At 40.1% G+C, this 20,314-nt stretch overlaps 2 protein-coding genes across 2 annotated transcripts in view; both read right to left on the bottom strand.

The window, feature by feature from the left end:
• Nucleotides 1-655: 655 nt before the first annotated feature.
• On the bottom strand, nucleotides 656-2,760 carry LOC123987272 (serine/threonine-protein phosphatase 4 regulatory subunit 2-A-like). Its single transcript, XM_046076004.1, has 4 exons — nucleotides 2,607-2,760; nucleotides 1,832-1,913; nucleotides 1,319-1,489; nucleotides 656-1,029 (listed from the first exon to the last, which is right to left on the bottom strand). The coding sequence occupies exons 1-4, from the start codon at nucleotides 2,638-2,640 to the stop codon at nucleotides 960-962; spliced, it is 357 nt and encodes a 118-aa protein (XP_045931960.1). The 5' UTR covers nucleotides 2,641-2,760; the 3' UTR covers nucleotides 656-959.
• Nucleotides 2,761-3,378: 618 nt separating this feature from the next.
• gxylt2 (glucoside xylosyltransferase 2) overlaps nucleotides 3,379-20,314 on the bottom strand; it is an 18,925-nt gene continuing 1,989 nt past the window's right edge. The window contains exons 2-7 of the mRNA XM_046075759.1: nucleotides 14,805-15,003; nucleotides 13,168-13,299; nucleotides 8,425-8,676; nucleotides 7,959-8,082; nucleotides 6,402-6,574; nucleotides 3,379-5,128 (exon numbers count right to left, since the gene is read on the bottom strand). Of these exons, the coding sequence (XP_045931715.1) occupies nucleotides 4,952-5,128; nucleotides 6,402-6,574; nucleotides 7,959-8,082; nucleotides 8,425-8,676; nucleotides 13,168-13,299; nucleotides 14,805-15,003 (1,057 nt within the window). The 3' untranslated portion in view covers nucleotides 3,379-4,951. The remainder of the gene's footprint in view (nucleotides 5,129-6,401; nucleotides 6,575-7,958; nucleotides 8,083-8,424; nucleotides 8,677-13,167; nucleotides 13,300-14,804; nucleotides 15,004-20,314) is intronic.

The raw sequence follows: 20,314 nt of genomic DNA, 5'->3' as shown, positions 1-20,314 counted from the left end.
CACACACACTCACACACAGGTGCGAAGCAGAATGGGCTGTCCGTAACCAACCACTGCACTGTAGTAACGTTAATGATATAATTAAGTTTCCACAGAAAGCAACATGAAAAACAGCTGCAGGCATCCGACACAGTACGCTCGTTAGTGAGCTTCAAATGAGGCTTACCGTTCAGTTTCTCTCAACTGTCCCTCAGTATCACAATGTGAGAGTAGTGTAAGTTTAAGAGGTTCTGTTGAAAGTCAACCAGAGAATTAGTTTTTAACGTAATAAATCTTGTATTTGAACGAAACGGAAGGATCTTCACGAATGTTTTTATACAGACGAGTCACTATCCTCCTCCAAAAAGGCGTCTGAGGAACAACAAAATAATTGAAAGAGACGGCAGGACACATGGCAACACTTACAACTTTCAAGTTCACGTACAGCACATGGTAATCTGTCCTCTAACAGTTATGGTGCTTTCAGACCAAATGCGTATTTAATCCTCGCGACGCTTTCCTCGCATGAGTATGCATTCACCATTCACACACATTCATACACTGGCGGAACCAGCCACCAGAGGCAATTTGGGCAATTTATCTTGCCCAAGGATACTTCGACATGCAGCCTGGAGGAGCCGGGGGATTGAACCGCCAAACTTCCGATTAACGGGCAACCCGCTCCACCTCCTGAGCCACAGCCGCCCCATTGAAGGCAAAAGGCCTTTGCGTTGCCTTTGCGTCGCTGGCACCACCCCCTTCACCATTTTGCGGTAATCGCGACAGCCCTAAGCTTAAATAAATTGAGATTTATGACATTTATAATTCATCATTATTTTGCACAACCACTGACAGGTGTTAAGTATCAGCATTCTTGCATCTACTATAAAACGCATTGTATTGTAGGATATTTAGTGGTTCAACTGCAGGAATATTGCAGGGCACTATGTAGGACAATTTGACACTAAGAATTCAGACACTCAATAAAATTGGGTAAATATATAGTGCACGACATAGTAAATTGGGAGTGATTTCAGATACATTCCTGGTCTTTAGCCCACACAGAGAAAAAAAAACAAAAAACAAAAAACAAAAAAAGAAGAGTACATTACTCCAGCAACATCGAATACACACAGATTTAAACGATGTTATCAGTGGAGCCAGACCTTGCCATACAATTTGAGTCACAATGAAAAGCCTTACGAAGTACGCTACTAATGTAAAAAAGACGACAAAATCCGCAGTACAATAGCATTTTACAGTCAACACAGGACATAATAATTATGTTATAGTCTACAGATATCTGTGCAGCAAACAAGGTGAGCTAGAGGACACCTACCCATTGTATCCGTTCACAATCTTCAAGATTCTCTCCTTCATATCTTCAAATGGAATGGACTCCACGTTGGGATTTGCAGGACCTCTTTGTTCAGGTGCGGAGGCTTTAAAGTCATCCATCACCTTCTCCAATTTAAACAGGAAGTAGTTCTTAAATTGAGACCACTGAACCCTAGAGGAAAATAGTAGGCAGAATAAGGCTCAACACATCCGGCAAAACACATTAGAATACAGGGAAAACTGTACGAATACTATGGATGGTGACTACATACTATTCTAACATTTTATTTAAGAGACAATATAGTTATATTTTTTTTTTTCAGTGTCATTATATATATATATATATATATATATATATATATCCCCTGTCAAAAATTATCCATTGGCAAATCTATTTAAAAAAAAAAAAAAAAAAAAAAAAAAAAAACTTACAGTGAGTTTCCCAAAAAGAAATAATGAAGTGTGTGTTGTAGTAGGAGAGAGGGGGGATGTCAGGCCTGCAATGTTCACTTACATGGTCTCTCCAGTCTTGGCAATGTGACATAGAAACTGTTCCAGAAGAGGACATGCCTCCTTCTTTGCGGTCTTATCGAAATCTGAGGGAGAGAAAATAAACCACGAGTGAATACTATGACTGACAACGCGTTACGCATAGCTTGACCTGAGATTCAGAGAACATGCTTTTATTTAACCTAGCTTAACCTGCAGTTGTGATATCCATGCTTATAGCATAGTTGTTTGGCTACCTGCAGTGATTACCTACTTTAGCCAACTAAATGTAGCTCGTTAGCAAGGCTCCGAATGCACTTTGGCGGAAAACGATCACATTGTCTAATAAACATTAGCTATTTACATAACGTAGCGGGCGCTAATAAGGTTAGCGCACTGGCTAGCATGTAAAGTTAGCCGCAACAGCGTAGCCGGCAAACAGTAGTCTACCGATAGCCGGTGACACCGGCCAGTTACTTCATCTAAGCCAAAAATATCTGTCAGCAAGTTGTCAAATACTGAAGGGAAATGCATGTACGTCCAGAAGTAACTAACGGTTAAAGAAAACCATTATATTTTAGTTAGTTTTCTTGCCTGGCTAACGAATTGGACAGGCAGCTAACCATTTCCGTGAAACCGCCTGTTAGCTTGTCCTGAGTAGCAGCTAGCTAGCAACATTAGCTTGTGAGATACAATCGGTTTCTTTTTTTTTATAATCTTACAATTACGAAAGCACACGTATAAAACACATAACGTTAATCTCCGTGAACACAACAAGTATCGAAATACAGTGAAGTGACCTCTGAGCGCCTCTTGAAGCGAGTCAATTTCCATCACGTCGTTGCCCTCTGTCAGTCTTGAGGATGTAAAAATCTGACTGGTGGCTAGCTGCTGCTGCTAAGCTACGATCTCACAGGGAAAGAGGAGGGAGCATTTTAATATGGCGCCGTGAGGTCACTGCCTGCTCAGCAACAGACAAGGCACTGCACTGGGCACTCTGAGCAACAGAGACATATGACATAACTGCCTTTAAAATACCTTAAAAAAAAGATAATACTTGATAATAACCAAATATAATCAAACAAATAATGATAATATAGCAATAAATCAGTTAAGAGGTATAATGAAGTGCACAGATGCGAGATATGAGTTATGTTATTTAATCTACAGATATCCTATGCATGTTAACACATCTGTAGCCTACACTACTGTGCTCCCTCCCACATCTGCCTATCTGTGATAATGTGAATTTTAAAATTAAAAAATAGTTTATAAACAACTATCAGCCACTGGCAAAACACATACAGGTAAGTTCAGTTAAAGTAATGTTTTAAAACAACTACCACATTATCATGGTATCAAACCAAACTAAATCTAACTCAGAAGATTGTGTCAAGGCAAAACTTTAGTATTGTGAGACAGAAATTACCTTTACTATTGGTCAAGCACCAACATAAAATGTGTCTTACCTCGCTGTACAATTAATATACACTTGTGAGAATTGTATGTAACTGGATTGTTTTGGTATATTTCAATCCTCATAAATTGCATATATGTGTAGATGAGACTCAGTACATTGCATTGATTTATTTATAAACCCATGTTGACTGTACAGCCATTTTCAGTTTCCAGTTTGAACGATATATTTAGATCATTACATCACATGAGTAATGCTGCTAAAAAGCATATGACCCATGTGTTCACAACAGACCATACATCATATTACAAACTAAGATACCGTCTCAAAACACATACAGATACAACTCATTATCTTGTAATAGTAAACATGGCAGACATGAATATTTATATGGCACATACAGTTGCATTCAAAATCATTCAACCCCCTTAACCTGGCAAGACATTCTAGTGATGTGAATAAAATTCAATGTTAACATGTCAACTAAGGCCTTGGTAAACAGAAAGTTTAATAATACATTTTGAGAACATAATGTTGGACTTAATAATAGTACTAAAGATAAATAAAATATTCTCCAAAAGGCCCATAAGCAAAATCATTCATCTCCAAAGTCAATATTTTGTCGAGCATCCTTTGACCTTTTTGGCCTCCACTAAACATTTCTGGTAGTTTCTCACAAGCTTCTGCTAACACCTCTCTTTTGGACTTTCAGCCCATTCCTCATGTGCAAAAGCTTCCAGCTCACTAATATTCTTTGGTTTCCGTGCTGCCACTCCTTTCTTCCTTTCTACAAATCCCACTAAAGATTTTCACTAATGGCCACTCAAGGACACTCCAGGAGTGACCCCTGAACCAAGCTTTGCATGCTTGCATGGTGCTCATCTGATTGCAACTGTAATCAGCTGTAGTATGTTACTATTTTTAAATGCTTTTGGTTTTGATTCACTAGAGACAGACAGACTAATGTGGACGTGTTGTGTGCAAACAACAATCCAGTCCTAATATCATTCTGAAAGTGCATTTTAACATTCGGTGCGTAACATAAAGGTCCATATTTCCTCTGTTGTGCTGTATTTAATACTGTCAGTGGCATTTGGCAACTGCAGAACAGACCAGAACTCTTCTCATTCACACAGGCTCACATTTCAAGTTATTTGCTGGTAAAGCATTCACATGATTTTAGAGGAGTGGTTTACATATCTACAACTTCAAGTAGTAAGTCCAAAGTTGACTTTGTTTAGTCTATACCATATTCAGGATGAAAAATAAATGTCGATACTTTGTTAAATGCTCGGTTGACACACACCTTATGCCTTAAATGTTGCTTTTAGCCTACACTTGAGATGAAGAGCTGATATTTTCATAATTCTTAACACAAAAAAAATTCATGCAGTCATTTTTTGTTCACTGTAGCTTTCCAACATACATACATGCTACATTTCACCACTGTACATAACTGGGATTTGAAAAGTTTAAGACAGCAATAAGGCAAACCTATTCTACGGCATCACTGACCAGCACTGTATGCTTCTCTGTATACATAGGCTTATTACCCATCCCATCACTAGAGGATCATTATGTTCATAAGATCATTCCAGGAAGTGTTCTGTGTTGAGTACACTGCAAAAATAGAGCCGACAGTTCAATCTGGGAGACACTGGTATGATACATAATCCACAGAAAGATGGTCCTTGGGGTTTTCAGATATACCAGGGAATCAAAAATATGTTATTTGTGCGGTCTGACGTGTCGGATCACTTTGTCCTCAAACACCTTCCTCATGGTCTTTTCTATCTGCTTGAGGAAGACTTGAGGAATCCGACCACACAGGGTGTTGACTGTGTCCAAGAACTTGGTCTGGATTGGGAAGAACAGCGACTGGAACATGTTGTCCTCAAAGGGAAACTGCAGGAACAGAGACATTGTCTTGTGTCAGTTCTGATCCCCACGCTGTTTCAGTGTGATCGGTTTTTTTTTAATGGAACATACCCCAGACTGAATGGTATTTACAAATTCCGTCAGCAGGGGTGTGGTGAGGTGGTGGTGTTCTGTATTAATCATAAATTATGACCCAGCCCGTCTTTAAGAGGCTTATCTCGGCAGAGCAGGGGGGAAGCTGACTCTGCTGTCGGAGAAAACAAATTCTAAATTTAAAAGCTGACCCAGATTATTTAATGCAAGCAAGAGAGAATTTGTATCACAGAGAAAATACTCAAAGCTCTCTTTTTCTGAACTGAAGTTGCTAAAGGACGATACAGAAATATCCTTCTTTGCATTACCTAGAGATAGTTGAAAGGATTAATATCAACAACTTTTCAGTTTTTGAGATGTGTATATTTTTAAATTTTGATAGGGCTGGCCTAGCAGTTTCCCCCTGCTCACAGTCTTTATTTACACTGCGCATATATGGTTTGAATAAATTTGAAGGGCTATGTATGGAATTTATCTGTATAGGTCTTAATGTTTATAGAAAACTTTTAGCTGCACATAATACTTATAATTACTCTAAATAACTTGGCCTTCGATTTAATAAATCCCTAACAAATCATATTCAGTTATATACTAAGTTGGGCCTATTACTCAAAATAAACATATATCTTTTAATACTATCCATTATATTACTCTTCCAGTACACAACCTCAGTAGACCCAGTGCACAGCTGATACGCCATAGCAGGGAAAGCGCAGGTGTAACTAACAACTTTAAAGATGGATAACACCTTAGTCCTGGAACTGGTACACCTAAATGGAATGCAGCAATCGTCAATGTGATTAGTTCCGTCCGTGTTTTGTTTGTTTTGTTTTGTCTGTTGTTTGAAATATTCTCAAAACACACATGAATTAAAATGTTTCTGTTGTTTCCTAGGTAATGACCAACGGAAATTAATTGGACTTAGAAATCAACATTTTTTATTATACAACTGTAGTGTAATAATTGCAGTGGTGGTTGGAAGTATTATAATGGAAAGCAATGTATATTACTATTATTATTATTATTATTATATAACTGTATTGTTTTTACTACAACTAATTAAATAGTGCATTAATGTCATGTTATTGAGTGATCAACCACCTCCCAGTGTGTGTGCAGTTTAAACATAGGCCTCTCTTCTCTATATATTCAGCTATATTCTATATGTATATTCAGTAAAACTTGAACATCCTATGGAGATACTTACATCACGTATTGCATCATAGACTACTTTGAACGCTGGCTGCTTGTCATCATGATACACTCCACGGTTGCCATGAAGAATAGACACACCCTCCTCTTCAGCTCCTTTACAGTTACTCCCGTACATACAGTGATCTGGCCTGTAGTTCCACTGGCAGGGAAAGATGAAGAGACACTCTGGGGGGAAAAAAACAACACACAGGCACACATCAATGAATCCATATGGATGCAGTGTTTGAGGGTAGAGCCCTATTCATTCTAAAGAAAGTTCTTCATCCAGCCTATACCCAGCAATAGTTTTTCAGGTTTCTGCATTCAAAGGCTGATGTGATTTAGTCTTCCTCTGTATGGCTGACTGGACACGCAGGAAAAACTCAAAATTCATGAATAGATTATACTGCACCTCATGGTTCAAAATGTGATAAAAAATGAAAGTCTTTTCATAGCAATGGTTGTGTATGGCAAAACATGTTTCTGGATGTCATGTGACTGTGGCAGTTTTTGCCACACAGCCCAGTTGTGTTCTGGAGGGCTCGTGTCCCACACGTTAACAACACAAACATTATAAAGAAAAAAGACTAAAGGATGTAAAATTGAGTGGTTGGGGACAGAGTTAGGAAAATGTCAACACCTCTGTACAGTGTGCCAATCTGATTGTTTCTCCTCCCATCTATTTATTTATTTATTTGCACTTAAACAAAGATAGCAACTAAAGACCACTGAAAACAAACTAAACTGTAAGGTACATTTGAACAAAGCAATCAACCTCCAACTGCTCCGGTACAGCAGCTCAGCGCTGATGATTACAACACTAACAGCTGCAAGGGGGGAATGTGTACATGCTGCATATTTGAACATCAAACATAAAAAAGAAGCACAGCTGTTGATAAATAAAGGTGCATATGAACCCATTATAGTGATATAGACGGTAGTATATTTAATAAGCCCTATGGGATAAAAAATGTCTAACATAATTTACAAATATACAGACTTTTTCCATTTTTACTTAAAAAACACATTAATCTAAATGTCAGGTCCAGATTCCCCTTAAACTCCGGCAAGGCCTGATCTGAAGAGAGCTCTAAGACTTACAGAACAAACAAAAACAGACAAGAACAATGATTATGGACTAACTTGAATATTTCTCCCGAGATAGCAGAGAGCTCAAAACCATACCACGTAAAACAAGCACTTCATTGACTGTGTTTTCAAGCAGACAACGACGATGCCAGCTCTCCATTGGCTCTTAATGCCCACATCTGGCTGCTGCAGCTGGAACTCAGTCTGCAGCTGAAGTCTGCTGTTGCCTTAAGTCACAGCCTCACGTGTTTACTGGTCCAGGTTCCTTATGTACAGAATTTATGTGAACATGTTGATAGTGTAAAACTGCTGTGTAGAAAGTGTACAGACTAGTAATTCAAAATGGACTTAAGTACACCGTTTGATACTTTGGTTATGCTTTTTGTGGACCTTCAGTAGAGCACTTTTAAGCCTATTTCTGTGGGTGATAAAATTATCTTCTATGATCATTGTAGGTGTACACCAGTAAAAATGATTGCACCTGGGTTGTAGTGGAAGATAATGTTGAGGAGGTCCTGATCTCCCCAGGTGATGTGGTTCTTGTACTTCTGATAGAGTGGATGTAGAAGATCCTCCCATGACAAGCCACTGGGGATCATACTGTTCTGAAACACCAAACAACAATGCTCACTGGCAAACAACTTAAGAGCAGCCCCCCGCCCCCCCCAAAAAAAAACACATCAAAGGAGGAGCATATTTAAATTCATACTTCCATTTGCAATGTGCTGGCAGTATTAAGAGCTAGAGAGCTGCTAAATTGAGTTCTGAGGGCAGAAGTCTGTGATGATAGCGTGGTAATCAGAAAGCTTCAATCACAGCCCACTCAGAGCACTCAGCCTGTGACTTGTGTGTAAAAAAACCCTTCAGAATGCAAAAGGGAAATCACGGCTCGCTTTAGCTTTCAACTGATCAGAGTGTGAGAAAATATGACTATGTTTTGACCTTACTTTAAACATTGTGCTGCGGATCCTTGTGAGATTCATCAGCATGACACCAGAGTTGACCCCTGTGACTCCATAAAACGGGTGGCGTGCAAAACGGCTGTACCAGCCGATCTTTCGGACCTCGTGCTCTGGGGCCATTGCTGCCAGCTGGGTGCTGTTGAAGGACTTTAGGAGACTCCAGATATCATCCATGGGCCGCAAGAACAGCACATCAGTGTCTACATAGAGTAACGAGTCCACGTCTTTCAGGATGACCTAGGAGGACACAATACAGTCATCATTAGAAAATCTATGACCTCAATCTGTCACCTAAACTAGAACTGGCATTTTTACACAACGTAATGCTCAAAAATTAAATACCTAAAAATTGTGACAATGTTACTCTGCTGTTGGTAAATGGTCTCAAACACTTTTTATATGGATTTCTCTAATGGTGTCCTACTACACTCTCTGTAAGATGTACCTCCCCTTTCGCAGCTTGCTTTCCCAAACACAGACTCACATATTAATAAAACATATATATATAAAGTATGCAGAAATCATCAAGAGGTTCGATTCAGATCAGATCAACTAAATGTCTAAGAGGGGCGGAAGTGGGATTCAACATCAAACAAACCCTGCAGTTTCAGTATTTTAACTACAGTAACAGTCTAAAGCCATGTTAGTCGCTCCATGTCCAGGATATACTTAGGCACAGCAGTGTCTTGAGGTAAATGCTAACATCAGTATAACATGCTCACAATGATACTGCTAACTGATGATGCTGATGTTTGGCAAGTGTCATGTGTACCATGTTCACCATCTAAGTTTAGTGTGTTAGCATGCTAACATATGGCATTCAGTCTGTGGTATGTTCCACACTCAAAACAAAAAGTACAGCTGAGGCTGATGGCAATGTCATTAGTTATGCAGGTATTTGGTCAGAAGTAAAAGTGCGGGACAAATAAAGCATTTGACCTGATGATGGCGTTGAATGAAAAAACAAGGGATCATCAAAGTTACTAAAAATTCTTCCTGAGGGAACACCATTCAATCCATTCAACACAAGACATTTCACTCAAAACCAAAAAATTGCATGGTGAGAAAAAGATGATGATAGTGAGTAGGATCCATTCTTTGGGGACCATGAATGTCTGTACAGAATTTCATGGAAGTCAGTCCAATAGTTGTTGAGATATTTCGGTCTGGATCAAAGTGGTGGACCGACTGCTAGCTTGGCGCAAAATGTAGCAAACTTGTGACAATGTAAACCTGCTCTTCTTGCAAACCTGTCCAGGAACAGAATCCACTAGTTTGATGAAATTAAGTATGTGGTAGGGAACAGGAGATAGAGGCTGGGGGAGACGGCGAGCATCCAGGAGTCACCCCCTCATTCACCCCATCCATTCACAAGTTAGGGTGTTCAGTGTTGTATAGTAAGCTGTGCTGCTACAAAGCCACCAAGCCCAGTAGTCAAGGGAACATGGCTGCCATAGAGAGATTACCTTAACTGCTGTCGAGTGAGCCAGACGCTTTATTTGAAGTTTCATTGAGGAGAACAGAGATAAGCAATACAAGTGAATCACTGTGTACTGCCACCAAATTCTGAAGGACACTTCCTGATGGGGAGTATTTAACCCCGACTAGACCTACTGAGATTCACTGTGTGTCCAAATTTGGTTATTCTTCACCCAGCTAAACAAGAAACTATGCTTACCTAAGTTAATCTAATTCACGTTTTATGTCTCTTTAGGTCACATAGAGCATATTATTCTACGGAGAGACAATCTATCCAGTCTGTTGAGTACATCCTATCTTCCGACCTTGGTCTCCCAGGAGATGGGAGGCAGCTCAGCCTTATCATGACATCTGCACTGACCAGTCATCCCAGGAGCAGGAGACCTGGGTAAACACTATGTCATTTTTGCATTTGTAAGAATAATATTATTGTTTATTGTATTGGTATTGGCCACAAGAAAAATAGGTAATTCTTGGCTATTAATGGCAATGAAATTCCATATGGGTGCATATCTAATATTAATAATGCAGACAGCATCAAGAGGTTCAGTCCAGAGCAGATCACCAAAATGTTTCAGTCTGGAAAAAATGTGATTTAAAGGATTTCCAATATAGTTCCAAATTGAACAATTTCCCCAGTGCCAGGATTTCAGACGAGTTGACAACCTTAGATGAAAATAATAATTCAGTAGCAAGATAGAGGTGATCTGTGGAAGAACATCTTAGATAATCAAACACAGAAGTTAGGCCACAGTGGAAAGAGAAAATGCTGACTTCAACTGTCTGCTAAGAACAATAAGATGAGTTAAACATGAGATAATTACTTCTTATATCTACTGATGAATTGTGCTGTCAATGCATGGCAGAAGAATTACAGGGTGTTTGGCTGAGATTAGATTTGGTTTTTACTCTGCACCACCAGCCAGAGCTGAGAAACTATGAGAGTTTCAACTATATTTCAGCCATAGGGACTTTCCAGTATACAGAATATGGACAGAGTATATAATGTATTAGCACATGCTGCCACAGTGGACCTGTGCCAGTCACAATATGCCACAGAATATGCAATACTGATAGACAGACAGAGGTTCAGGCACCTGAAGTAGAGTTCCAACACTCCTAACTGGGATGATTAAGTCTGAGGTGCAGGGTCAATAAAGACAGAACCATTTAAAGCCAATAGGTGGAGTTGGGTGGTAGTAAGAAATCACTTTACTACGTTGCAGTGTGTTTGATCATGGCTTGTTAGTTTTTGTTGGATTATGCAGCTGGCTGCAGCGAGGGGTGGGTGCTGGTGTGTGTGTGTGACAGAGCAGCAATCAATATCAGCAGTCCCAAACAGAGCAGACAACCTAATTGTATGTGTGTATATCCCCAGCTATGCAGTAATAGCCACTGTGGACTGAGCTCTCAGATTTCTCTGCCAATTTTAAATGGCGCTTTGCAAAAACGGTGGTTATACGCTTAATGGATTATAAACCACAAAAACACACTGAATGTCCACATAATTAGGATCAAGGTTTTCTCTTAAAGCTCGTATCCAAGATGACCATAAATGAATAAATCATATCTATTTTGGGGTGAGTACTATAAAAGCCACAGAAATGATTATGGTAGAACACTATACTACACTATACTTAGTGTTGTCAATTAAACAGTATGGAAGGCTGTTAACCAAGGTAGTTACTTTTTGCTCAGAGCAGTATGATTAGAAAATCGTCTGGTTTTCAGGTCAGGCTTTTAGGTCAACACTGTAACCTATGGGCATTTAAGGGGAACTTAATTTAGCTTCCCATAATCTGGACCGGTAGTTTGTTAATTCTAGATTTTACATTGTGCTGCTGAGTTTTACAAACCAGAAACATTTGGTTACAGATGACACAGTTTTAGATGCCAGATCTTCATTTCTATTCTCAATGTGGTGTGCAGCTGTGGGACAGACAACAAAAGACTGAGTGGGGCTAACATATTGATTTTCTTTCACCTTACCATGTAATGACTTTTAAATGTCAGTATTATTAAATAATAAAGGGGCCCCACCCACAGTAAGAGGTCAACAGTGAGGAGTCAATGAGAGTGGCAATTACATTTTCAAATTGTAATGATACAGTTTATAGAATAATGTTCATTTTCAGTCTATAAACACTGCAGACCTTTTGAAGCAGTTGCCCTTGTGGTCCAGCAGAGGGTGTTCTTATAATTCACTATCAGCTTGACCTATTGCATGCCCTGTTGACCTGTTAGGAAACTAAGTGAATATAAATTGAGGACACTAGCGAGTAAAGCCGAGCCGATTGGATAATCCTGATACCGAAGCAAGTATTTTGGGCTCTACGCTGTAGATGGGAAGACTTCCAACAAACTTTGTAAAAAGCAGCTTTCTTACTCTACAACGACAGCGAATCAGAGGACTCGGCTGCTAGCTGCAACTCAAATGAGGCAAAAGGCCATAAGATCATAAAATCTGAATCAAAAGAGCATCTGTATATTGAAACGCCTCTTTGCAGTGCTAAGTTAAACACATGTCCTGTAAATGAGCTGTAGTTGTCTTACAGTGTCAAGATTTAGTTCCAGGAAGCATCCCCATAACCCGAGGGAGAATAGTGGAAACAAAAGCAGAGGCCATGACAATGGCTACAAAACCTTAAGTTACGGCTCGTTAAGTTCCCATAGTGGAAAAGGCCCATTGTAGATGTCTGTGCAGGTCTGACCCTAGTTTTGAGTTGACTCGACCCACTTCCTAGCCTGGCTGGGAGTTTAGCAGACCACTTTTAAGAACAGGTGGATTTAGATTTTTACTGCATCTACTACCAAAACATGTACGGAAGAGTCTATAGCTACTACTGGGAGTCAATAGTGAATGTTCACTGTTGGCCTTGCAGCGAGAGAAAACACCTATAGATCTGACTGACCTGAAATAGGTCTATTACATGGTAAGTAAGCTGGTGGTTACTTCAATGAATGCCAGCAGAAAAAGAAAATCAATAGCCAAGCACAGCCTTCACTTGATGAAATTACTGGCTGCAGTCTCTGGAGAATGCTTATTTGTTAAGTAAATGCTGCAGAAAGGGAGTAAAATCATCAATAATCACACAGGTAATTAATTAGAACTGTGCACTAGAATAAAATACATGGTAGGAAAATGCTGTTCATGTAGAAATTAAATGGCTTAATCAAATTTTTTTCTTAACACTGGTTAATGACATTATGCATGGTGGGGATATTAGAAGATAAATGCTGCAGCCTTACAGGGAGGAAGAGTCTCTGAGCAGCACACGGCTTGAACAGCTTCTTCCATTCGTCAGCGTTCCCCACAGAGAAGGTGATAGGGTAGATGCTGTACTGGAACTTGGCTGAGACGGAGCGACGCCACTGGTTCAGCTGGAAGTAAAGCAACACATCACATTTTGTACAGAGGAAGTGTCTAATGGACTTCTTAAAAGGTTTCCTTAGCTGAGTGAAAGCACACTGAAACATTCTTATTCAGGCAGCCCAACACAACATATCTTTTTACAGTGGCCTGACTATTGAGAGGCAGGTAAAGAGAGCTGTGCAGTCCCGCTTCCTTCAACTCATTTTTATCTCATGCTGATTCAGACAAGGTAATTCACGCTTTTACTTCATCTCATCTAGACTATTGCAACTCTCTCAATACCTGCCTCACTCAAAAATCTCGCGGAGACCATATTACCCCAGTCTAGGCTCGACTGCAATCAGTAGTATTGATTTTAAGATCTTACTGATTGCTTTAATAAACAGGCTTTCAAGTGAATCACTCCATATGCACTGCCATTCAGGAATTTGGAATCACTCCAAACTCTTTACTCCCATTTTTCATAATTTATATATAAAAGTTATTTTTATTATTATTATTATTATTAAGCTCGAGTAATGTAAGTGTGTGAGAAAGAGCCATTATAAACAATCATTATTCTGACAGCGAATCTCTCTTTCTCTTTTCACAGACTTATCAACATTAAATGGGCCATGAAGACGTCCATTTAAAACAATGAAGTCATGTCTCGGGGTGCTCTGCATGTGCATGTGCTGCCAGCTGTTGTTTTATTAAAAATCTATAGTCTAAACAAGGGAAGGCACCCTCCGAAAGTCTACAGCGCATTGCTGAACCTTATGTTATCCGACCCGTTAGGCGCCGAGTCGTCCATAATCATCAGTTTAATAGTTTGGCCCTGAAACGAGTGAGAGCGCTGCAAGCAATTGGCAAGGTTTGTGCTGACGAGGACAAAAAAATCCAAACGACATTATGGACAACCTCTCTTACTCCCTCAACACACATTCACCATGTCTCTTAACACAATGGCTGGACATAGGTTCCTTGCTGTACATGCCCAGCATATGTGCCCTTTTATCTCGGCCATGACTCCCATGACTCCCTGTATTCCACAAGAATATTTTCAACACATGGCAATAATTCACTACACACATGAAGGCAAGCTCACAGGTTTAGTGTTTGGCATTATCTCTGTTGATGTGATGTTAATAGACTATTAGCTACAATATCAAAATCATGCCAGGCACCTCTGCAAAGGTGACTTTGAAGTGATACAAAGTAGTGGAGAAAAAGTAGGGTGTCTTGGTGATGTATTGTGCCCCAGACTTGAGATAAAAGGGTTATATGTCTGTACTGGAATGAGTCAGAGAGGCAGAGTTAAAACTGCTCTGATCTTGGTATCATCTCTTACAAAGAGAGGGGGAATGTTTAACATGCGGCGAATTAAATTAGAGGACTCACTTAAGGATTACACACAGGAAATAAACTACAAACAGTGTAAAGGTTTCTGTGCAATCACATTTGATCTAGTGCCTTTTTGGGAAAATCTGCACTGTATATACATTTGCGCATCAGGCCGCTGCAGGATTCTTACCCTTTCTATAAACTGTGGGGCCAAAGGGTCCTCAGCAAAAATGTGAAACTTGATCCCCTTGAAGCTGAACAAAAGGGCTGATTTGACCATGGTGAGCGTCTCGTCCAGACGATCCCCACAGGCCACCACAGCCAGGTGCATGACCTCCTCTGCCCGTCTGCGCTTGGTCACAGGTGGGGCCACATTACTTTGCCATTTACTAAAGAAAAGAGATAAATAAACAGGGATGAAAAGTATATTAAACCGCTAACAGTCTAGTACAAGCATAGAAACAGAAGTATACTTATATATATTTTCTTTCACTGAACAAAAACACTGCATTTATCAGCTCCATTGCAGCGATTTCATGTTTGATAACATTCAAACCCACGACGCCGTTTTTTTTCTGATTGCATGATTCATTCAAATGGTAAATGATGTGTTTGCTTATTGCTTATCCACGAGTCTGTAATTCAGCCTGACATATTTCAATGACAACATAAACAATGACAATTCTAGTTAGGTATTTGAACAAAGCTCAGCTGTTCAACATGCTTTGGTAATTATATACTCTAGATACTTGTAGAACTAAAAGGCAGGACTGAACTATTGGAGACAGTAATTATTTCAGACCAACATTGTGATTAAACCCAGAGTTTGTACTGATGGTCCACATAATATTGAACTAAATATCACAATCACAAATGTGCTGTATGTTGTTTTAACATAAAAAATAAACACATCAGATTATGCAGTTGCAGTTTATTAAATTTTTAAGTAAACTTGGCTTGTTTTAATTTCCCTAATTAATATTCATAGACTAATTAAAATCGAGGCTCTTGCGATTCACAAATTGCACTCTTTCGTATCCCAATTTTGATTTAAAAAAATGAATTGTTCAGCCTTATTTAGAAGATTTAAAGTAAAACGAGACTGTGTAACGTTTGCTAAACAGTTCAACAAGTATGGGTCAGTAAGTCTCATAAGTATTCACAAACAAATGTCAAGATACGTAACTTGGAAAAACACAATGCAGAAATAAATGAAATGGTTTGTAAATCTGTAAATCTGTGAGTGAGTGTGAATTAAAGGCACAGATCCAGATTCAGACATGAATCACTCTGCTTTTTGTCCATTTTAAGAATGACCTATCTTGACGTTTTGTTTGTGAACACTTATGAGACTGTTCTAACTGCATAAGCAAGTGACATTTCCAGGATACTGATAAATGCTAAAAGACAATGTAATAGTAGCGCAAGTAGAAAAGCCATTCAGCGAACAAGCTAATAAAGTTTGCTAACGCTGAGATCTTTCCATCGTCACCCCATAGTACGCTGATGAATTGTACAATAAGTAGTAAATGAACCAATAATCATTGTATCCGTCCTGTCAGAGCACCAATCTGAGAATACTGTTCCACCTGTGAACAAATGCATCCATTCTCAGAGCGCAGCAGCACATGTAAGCTCTCCTCACCTGTCAACATGTCACTGATGAACAGTAATGGCCCGTCACTTCATGAACATGTCAGCAGCACAGAAATTCATTTTGGGAAGGAATCAAGACAGAAGAAACGAGCGAAGCATTCGAGAAAATAGCAGATCACCACATTCATCTTCCTGTCAGGTAGACAAGGTGCGAGGTCAAGAATTTTACTTAGACACGACATCTATGCCTTCGTATATTTTAACACTACCTCCACACACACACACACACACAGAACCACTTCTTTTGTTCTGTTGCTCTGTGAGACCCCACTGGCCTTTATTCGTTCATGCTCAAGGCAAGGAGGTCCTTTATCTGTTGTAAAAATTAGCGCTCTCTGCAGAGCAAGCACTGCTGTAGTAAAAATACACTCAGCAGTGCAGAGTCTCTCCCACTACGATAAGGAAACATTTGTACAATAGGGGAGCCTGAAGCGAAGGCAGACATCATCTACTTGTCTTCCACATAGGCACACTGCATGGGGCTGGTTGTAATAACAAAATGTTCAACATAAATGCTGTCATAGCCGTGGGAAGAGAATACTGTCACACAAAGGAGAACAGAGAACCCTTTCTTCAGCGTGTATTATTTGGGAGAACAGTGGAAGGCAAACGGTTTTACAACTAAAGACTGCATATTCCAAGAGGCATGGATTTTCTCTGAGCTCGGAGGAAGCAAAGAGTCTGCCATAAAAACGGACGGGGGAGAGAGAAGAGTGAAATCTGACAGGTGGGTTGAGGGCAGTCTCCAAGCGTGACACTTCGTTTTCTGCATGGCTGGGGGACAATGATGAACCGCAGATTAGGATGAATGAGAAGGTGCTGAGAAATCTGTCTGCCACGCTTCAAAGGCTGATGCTCTGTCAAGGCTGTTGAACACACATTCCTGTTTTCTTGCAGAAAATGCAATCCATATCTCCTACACGAGTGTAATTACGTTGCACGTAGTCACGCAAAATCAATGCCCTTGAAATGATTTCTGCATCAAAATTGCATGACAAAACAAAGCAAGAAATTTCTTTTTTGGGGCACACAAGATCTTCTGTGTCATGGCACTTTTCCTCACATCTGGAAGTAGTCAGAAAGAGGTACAAAAGGACTGAATTCATTACTGGCTGCAGAGTGAGCACAAGAGGAGCCCTCTGCCTACAAAGCACCAACCCTTTTAAAGCATGTAAGGATAGAAAAGAAAGCAGCAAATAAACCCAGGGGTGTAATGTACACATTATTGCTTTGGTGCTCGACTTTCTTTGGTTCGAACCAAATCATTGCTGTCCCATTTTTCTAAGACGTGATTAGATCTTCATCTTAGTACGAGCAAACGTCAATTCTAAAAGTGTGACTTCCCCTGGGCAAGCTTGGGTCGTGAAACAGTTGTTTTCTGTTAGCTAAACCATGCTACTTGGTTTAGCCACTGGATGTTTAGCTCATGTAGCGAGTGTCTTTGGCTTTGGCATGGCAAACATAAATGGGAAACTCGTCATTTAAGTGAGCCTGCGCCCTAATGGGGGAATTTTGTGTTGATGCATCAGTACATGCCCTCTTTCCCAGGGCGGGCAACATTTAATCGAAAGACATAGCCTAGTTGATTAAGGTCCTGTTGATAGGATAATTAATTAATCATGTAATTGTTTTAGCATTTCTTGGATTAGTAAGGCCGAAAATGCCAGTCCTCCCATTTGACTGGCAATATACGCAGCGGCGAAAAGTTGAAACAGAGTCAACTTCTGGAGAAACACAACCCGATGTCTCGCTGCAGTGGCCAATCACGTAAGCCGGCGGACGTCCAGCGGAAGAAGAATCTTTGTTCACCATTTGCATAATTTGTTCCTTTCTAAGCTTTGGCTTTCAATCACTGCTCCTTAGAAATGTTAGATTCTACCTAATGCAAGTCTTTCTTTATTTCTAGTTTCTTCATCCACCCCCCTCTGTAACTCATTCACTAGTAATTTCCAAGTGAGTTAGCCGGTGTTAACAGACAGATTTAAGTGCCCCTGATGAGGCTCACAGTCACAGCAGCACCCTCTCCAACCACGTATGGCTACACAGGCAAGCAGGGAGATTTCAAAATGCTCACAGAGAGAGCGTTCACTCAAGCAATGTGGCATTTTTATAGCCATGCGTAATACCACCGCGAGGGAGTGACTTCTTTATTGCAAAAAGTGACAGGGCAGGGGATTTGTTTCTATACAAAGTTTGCGTAACAGCTATCTAATCCTGTAGATGCAGGACCTTAATTCAATGTAACAAAGCAGATAGAGGGGTTACGTCTGTTTTATTCTGCATTTGAAACATATCCTGAAGGTAATAAAGAGATCAGAGTGAAGGAATGTGTAGAGTACAGGTAAAGGCTCTGTTGCGAGCATTATAAGTCACAGGTTGTGATGTTTAGGGCTGCAACCAAAACTTATTTTCAAATATGTTGACACTCTTGATCAACCGAGTAATCGTTCGGCATTTAAAATGTTCTGAAAGTGCTGAAAATTCCCATCAGAATTTCCTAGAGCCTGAGGTGACACTTTTACTTGATAAATGACAAACAATTGATAATCAAAACTGTTGGTCTACTAATGTGGAGTGTGGTAGGAGTGGGGGGGAGGGGGTGCTGGAGCTGGATCTATTTTTGGCCACAGGAAGTAGTGTGATGTGTCAAGAGGAAATGATATGATTAGAAAAAACAGGGATGTTTGTCTATTATGCATGCTGCACAGGAAATCTGTCCAGCGCTCAGATTTGCAGATGAATAGAGTGTCTACAGCAGATGTAAAAAAAAAAAAAAAAAACAGACCTGAAAGGGAAGTTTATGCAGAGATATACTCACCTATGTAATAATAACATGTCTGTTTGATGCTACAGTAAACAGACAACATTGCAACAGACAACAATACCCTGGATTTTCTGCCCTAAAACCAAACATACAGCCCTTTATGTATACATACTGTGTCTCATTGTTATCCATTCACATTAACAGAGCATTAGTGGTGGCTATTTTGCAAAGGGTTATATCTGTGTTACTAAAAACACACCCTATTGTTCACATTCCTCTGGCTTTTATACTCTCAACCAAACGTCCATCCGATTAGCTCATGCAATTAAATAGAAGAAAGTTTTTAGAAAGCTTTGGCCAGATGCTCACTGTGTTCCCTAATCGCAGCAGTCAGTCTTGAGCACTTTCCAAACCTGTTAGGGTTTTTGGACGGCCACCGCTGACCCCTTCCACCCCATCTCCCTTATCAGCGCTGAGCACACATGGAGGAGTGTGGTTTCTGGGAGGACGCAAAGGTCCTTTTCTCAATGTAACGCCTTGATGGCTTTTATCTACCCAACGGTGTCCCAAACCTCCAACCTGGCTTTGGAGGAGAATACATAATATTGCCTATTGATCTCCACATTGTGGCCGTTATGGCATCGCTGGCATTAAACCCAGGAGGAGACGCAAGGGATGTTATGAGGCTGAAATTAGAAAGCTGGAAGACATAATGAAAACACTCCCACTCGGACAGAAATAGCAAGTGACAAACTCTGCCTTTTGTCTAAATTTGCGAGGCTGCAAAAGGAGGGTGACTAAATCAGATCATCTGCCAGGGTTGAAGTTTCTCTTTAACCACCCAGAGAGGAAAGCCACCCCTGACACGCTCTTCACTCCCACATAGACAGTTTTAGCAGACTTTGACAAGAGAAGGTCAACAGGATGGGTTTCCGTTTCCTGTAGTGTCTCAACCTTGTTGCAGGGCAGCAGGCAATCCAGACAGGTCTGTGCTCTTTTGTATTCCTTATTAATTGCAATTTCTGTCTTTCAAGGTGACCTTTACCCCTTTAAAGCAGGACTGAATTAAAGGCCTGAAACCCTCAAGGTTCAAATGATCAAAGTAATGATGTGTCATTCTGTTGTGCTGTTGTTGGACGTCTTCTCCGCAAACACTGCCAACATTTCCACCTAATCACATTAGTCATGCTCTCTGCTCACATTTCAGCCAACACCCCCTGACTGAATCCGCGTGATTCATAGTCGAATAAATGAGAAACAAAAAAACTATATGGACCTAA

The sequence above is a fragment of the Micropterus dolomieu genome, linkage group LG18 (assembly GCF_021292245.1).
Source record: "Micropterus dolomieu isolate WLL.071019.BEF.003 ecotype Adirondacks linkage group LG18, ASM2129224v1, whole genome shotgun sequence".
Classification (NCBI taxonomy): domain Eukaryota; kingdom Metazoa; phylum Chordata; class Actinopteri; order Centrarchiformes; family Centrarchidae; genus Micropterus; species Micropterus dolomieu.
This window is presented reverse-complemented; position numbering and strand designations above follow the sequence as displayed.

Excerpts from the sequence above, each read along its gene's own strand:
- LOC123987272 (XM_046076004.1), bottom strand. The coding sequence starts at position 2,640 with ATGGAAATTGACTCGCTTCAAGAGGCGCTCAGAG. Across the intron at positions 1,914-2,606 it reads GCTTCAAGAGGCGCTCAGAG|ATTTCGATAAGACCGCAAAG; the intron begins GTCACTTCACTG and ends TCTCTCCCTCAG. Across the intron at positions 1,030-1,318 it reads ATTGTGAACGGATACAATGG|ACCAGGAATGTATCTGAAAT; the intron begins GTAGGTGTCCTC and ends TGTGGGCTAAAG.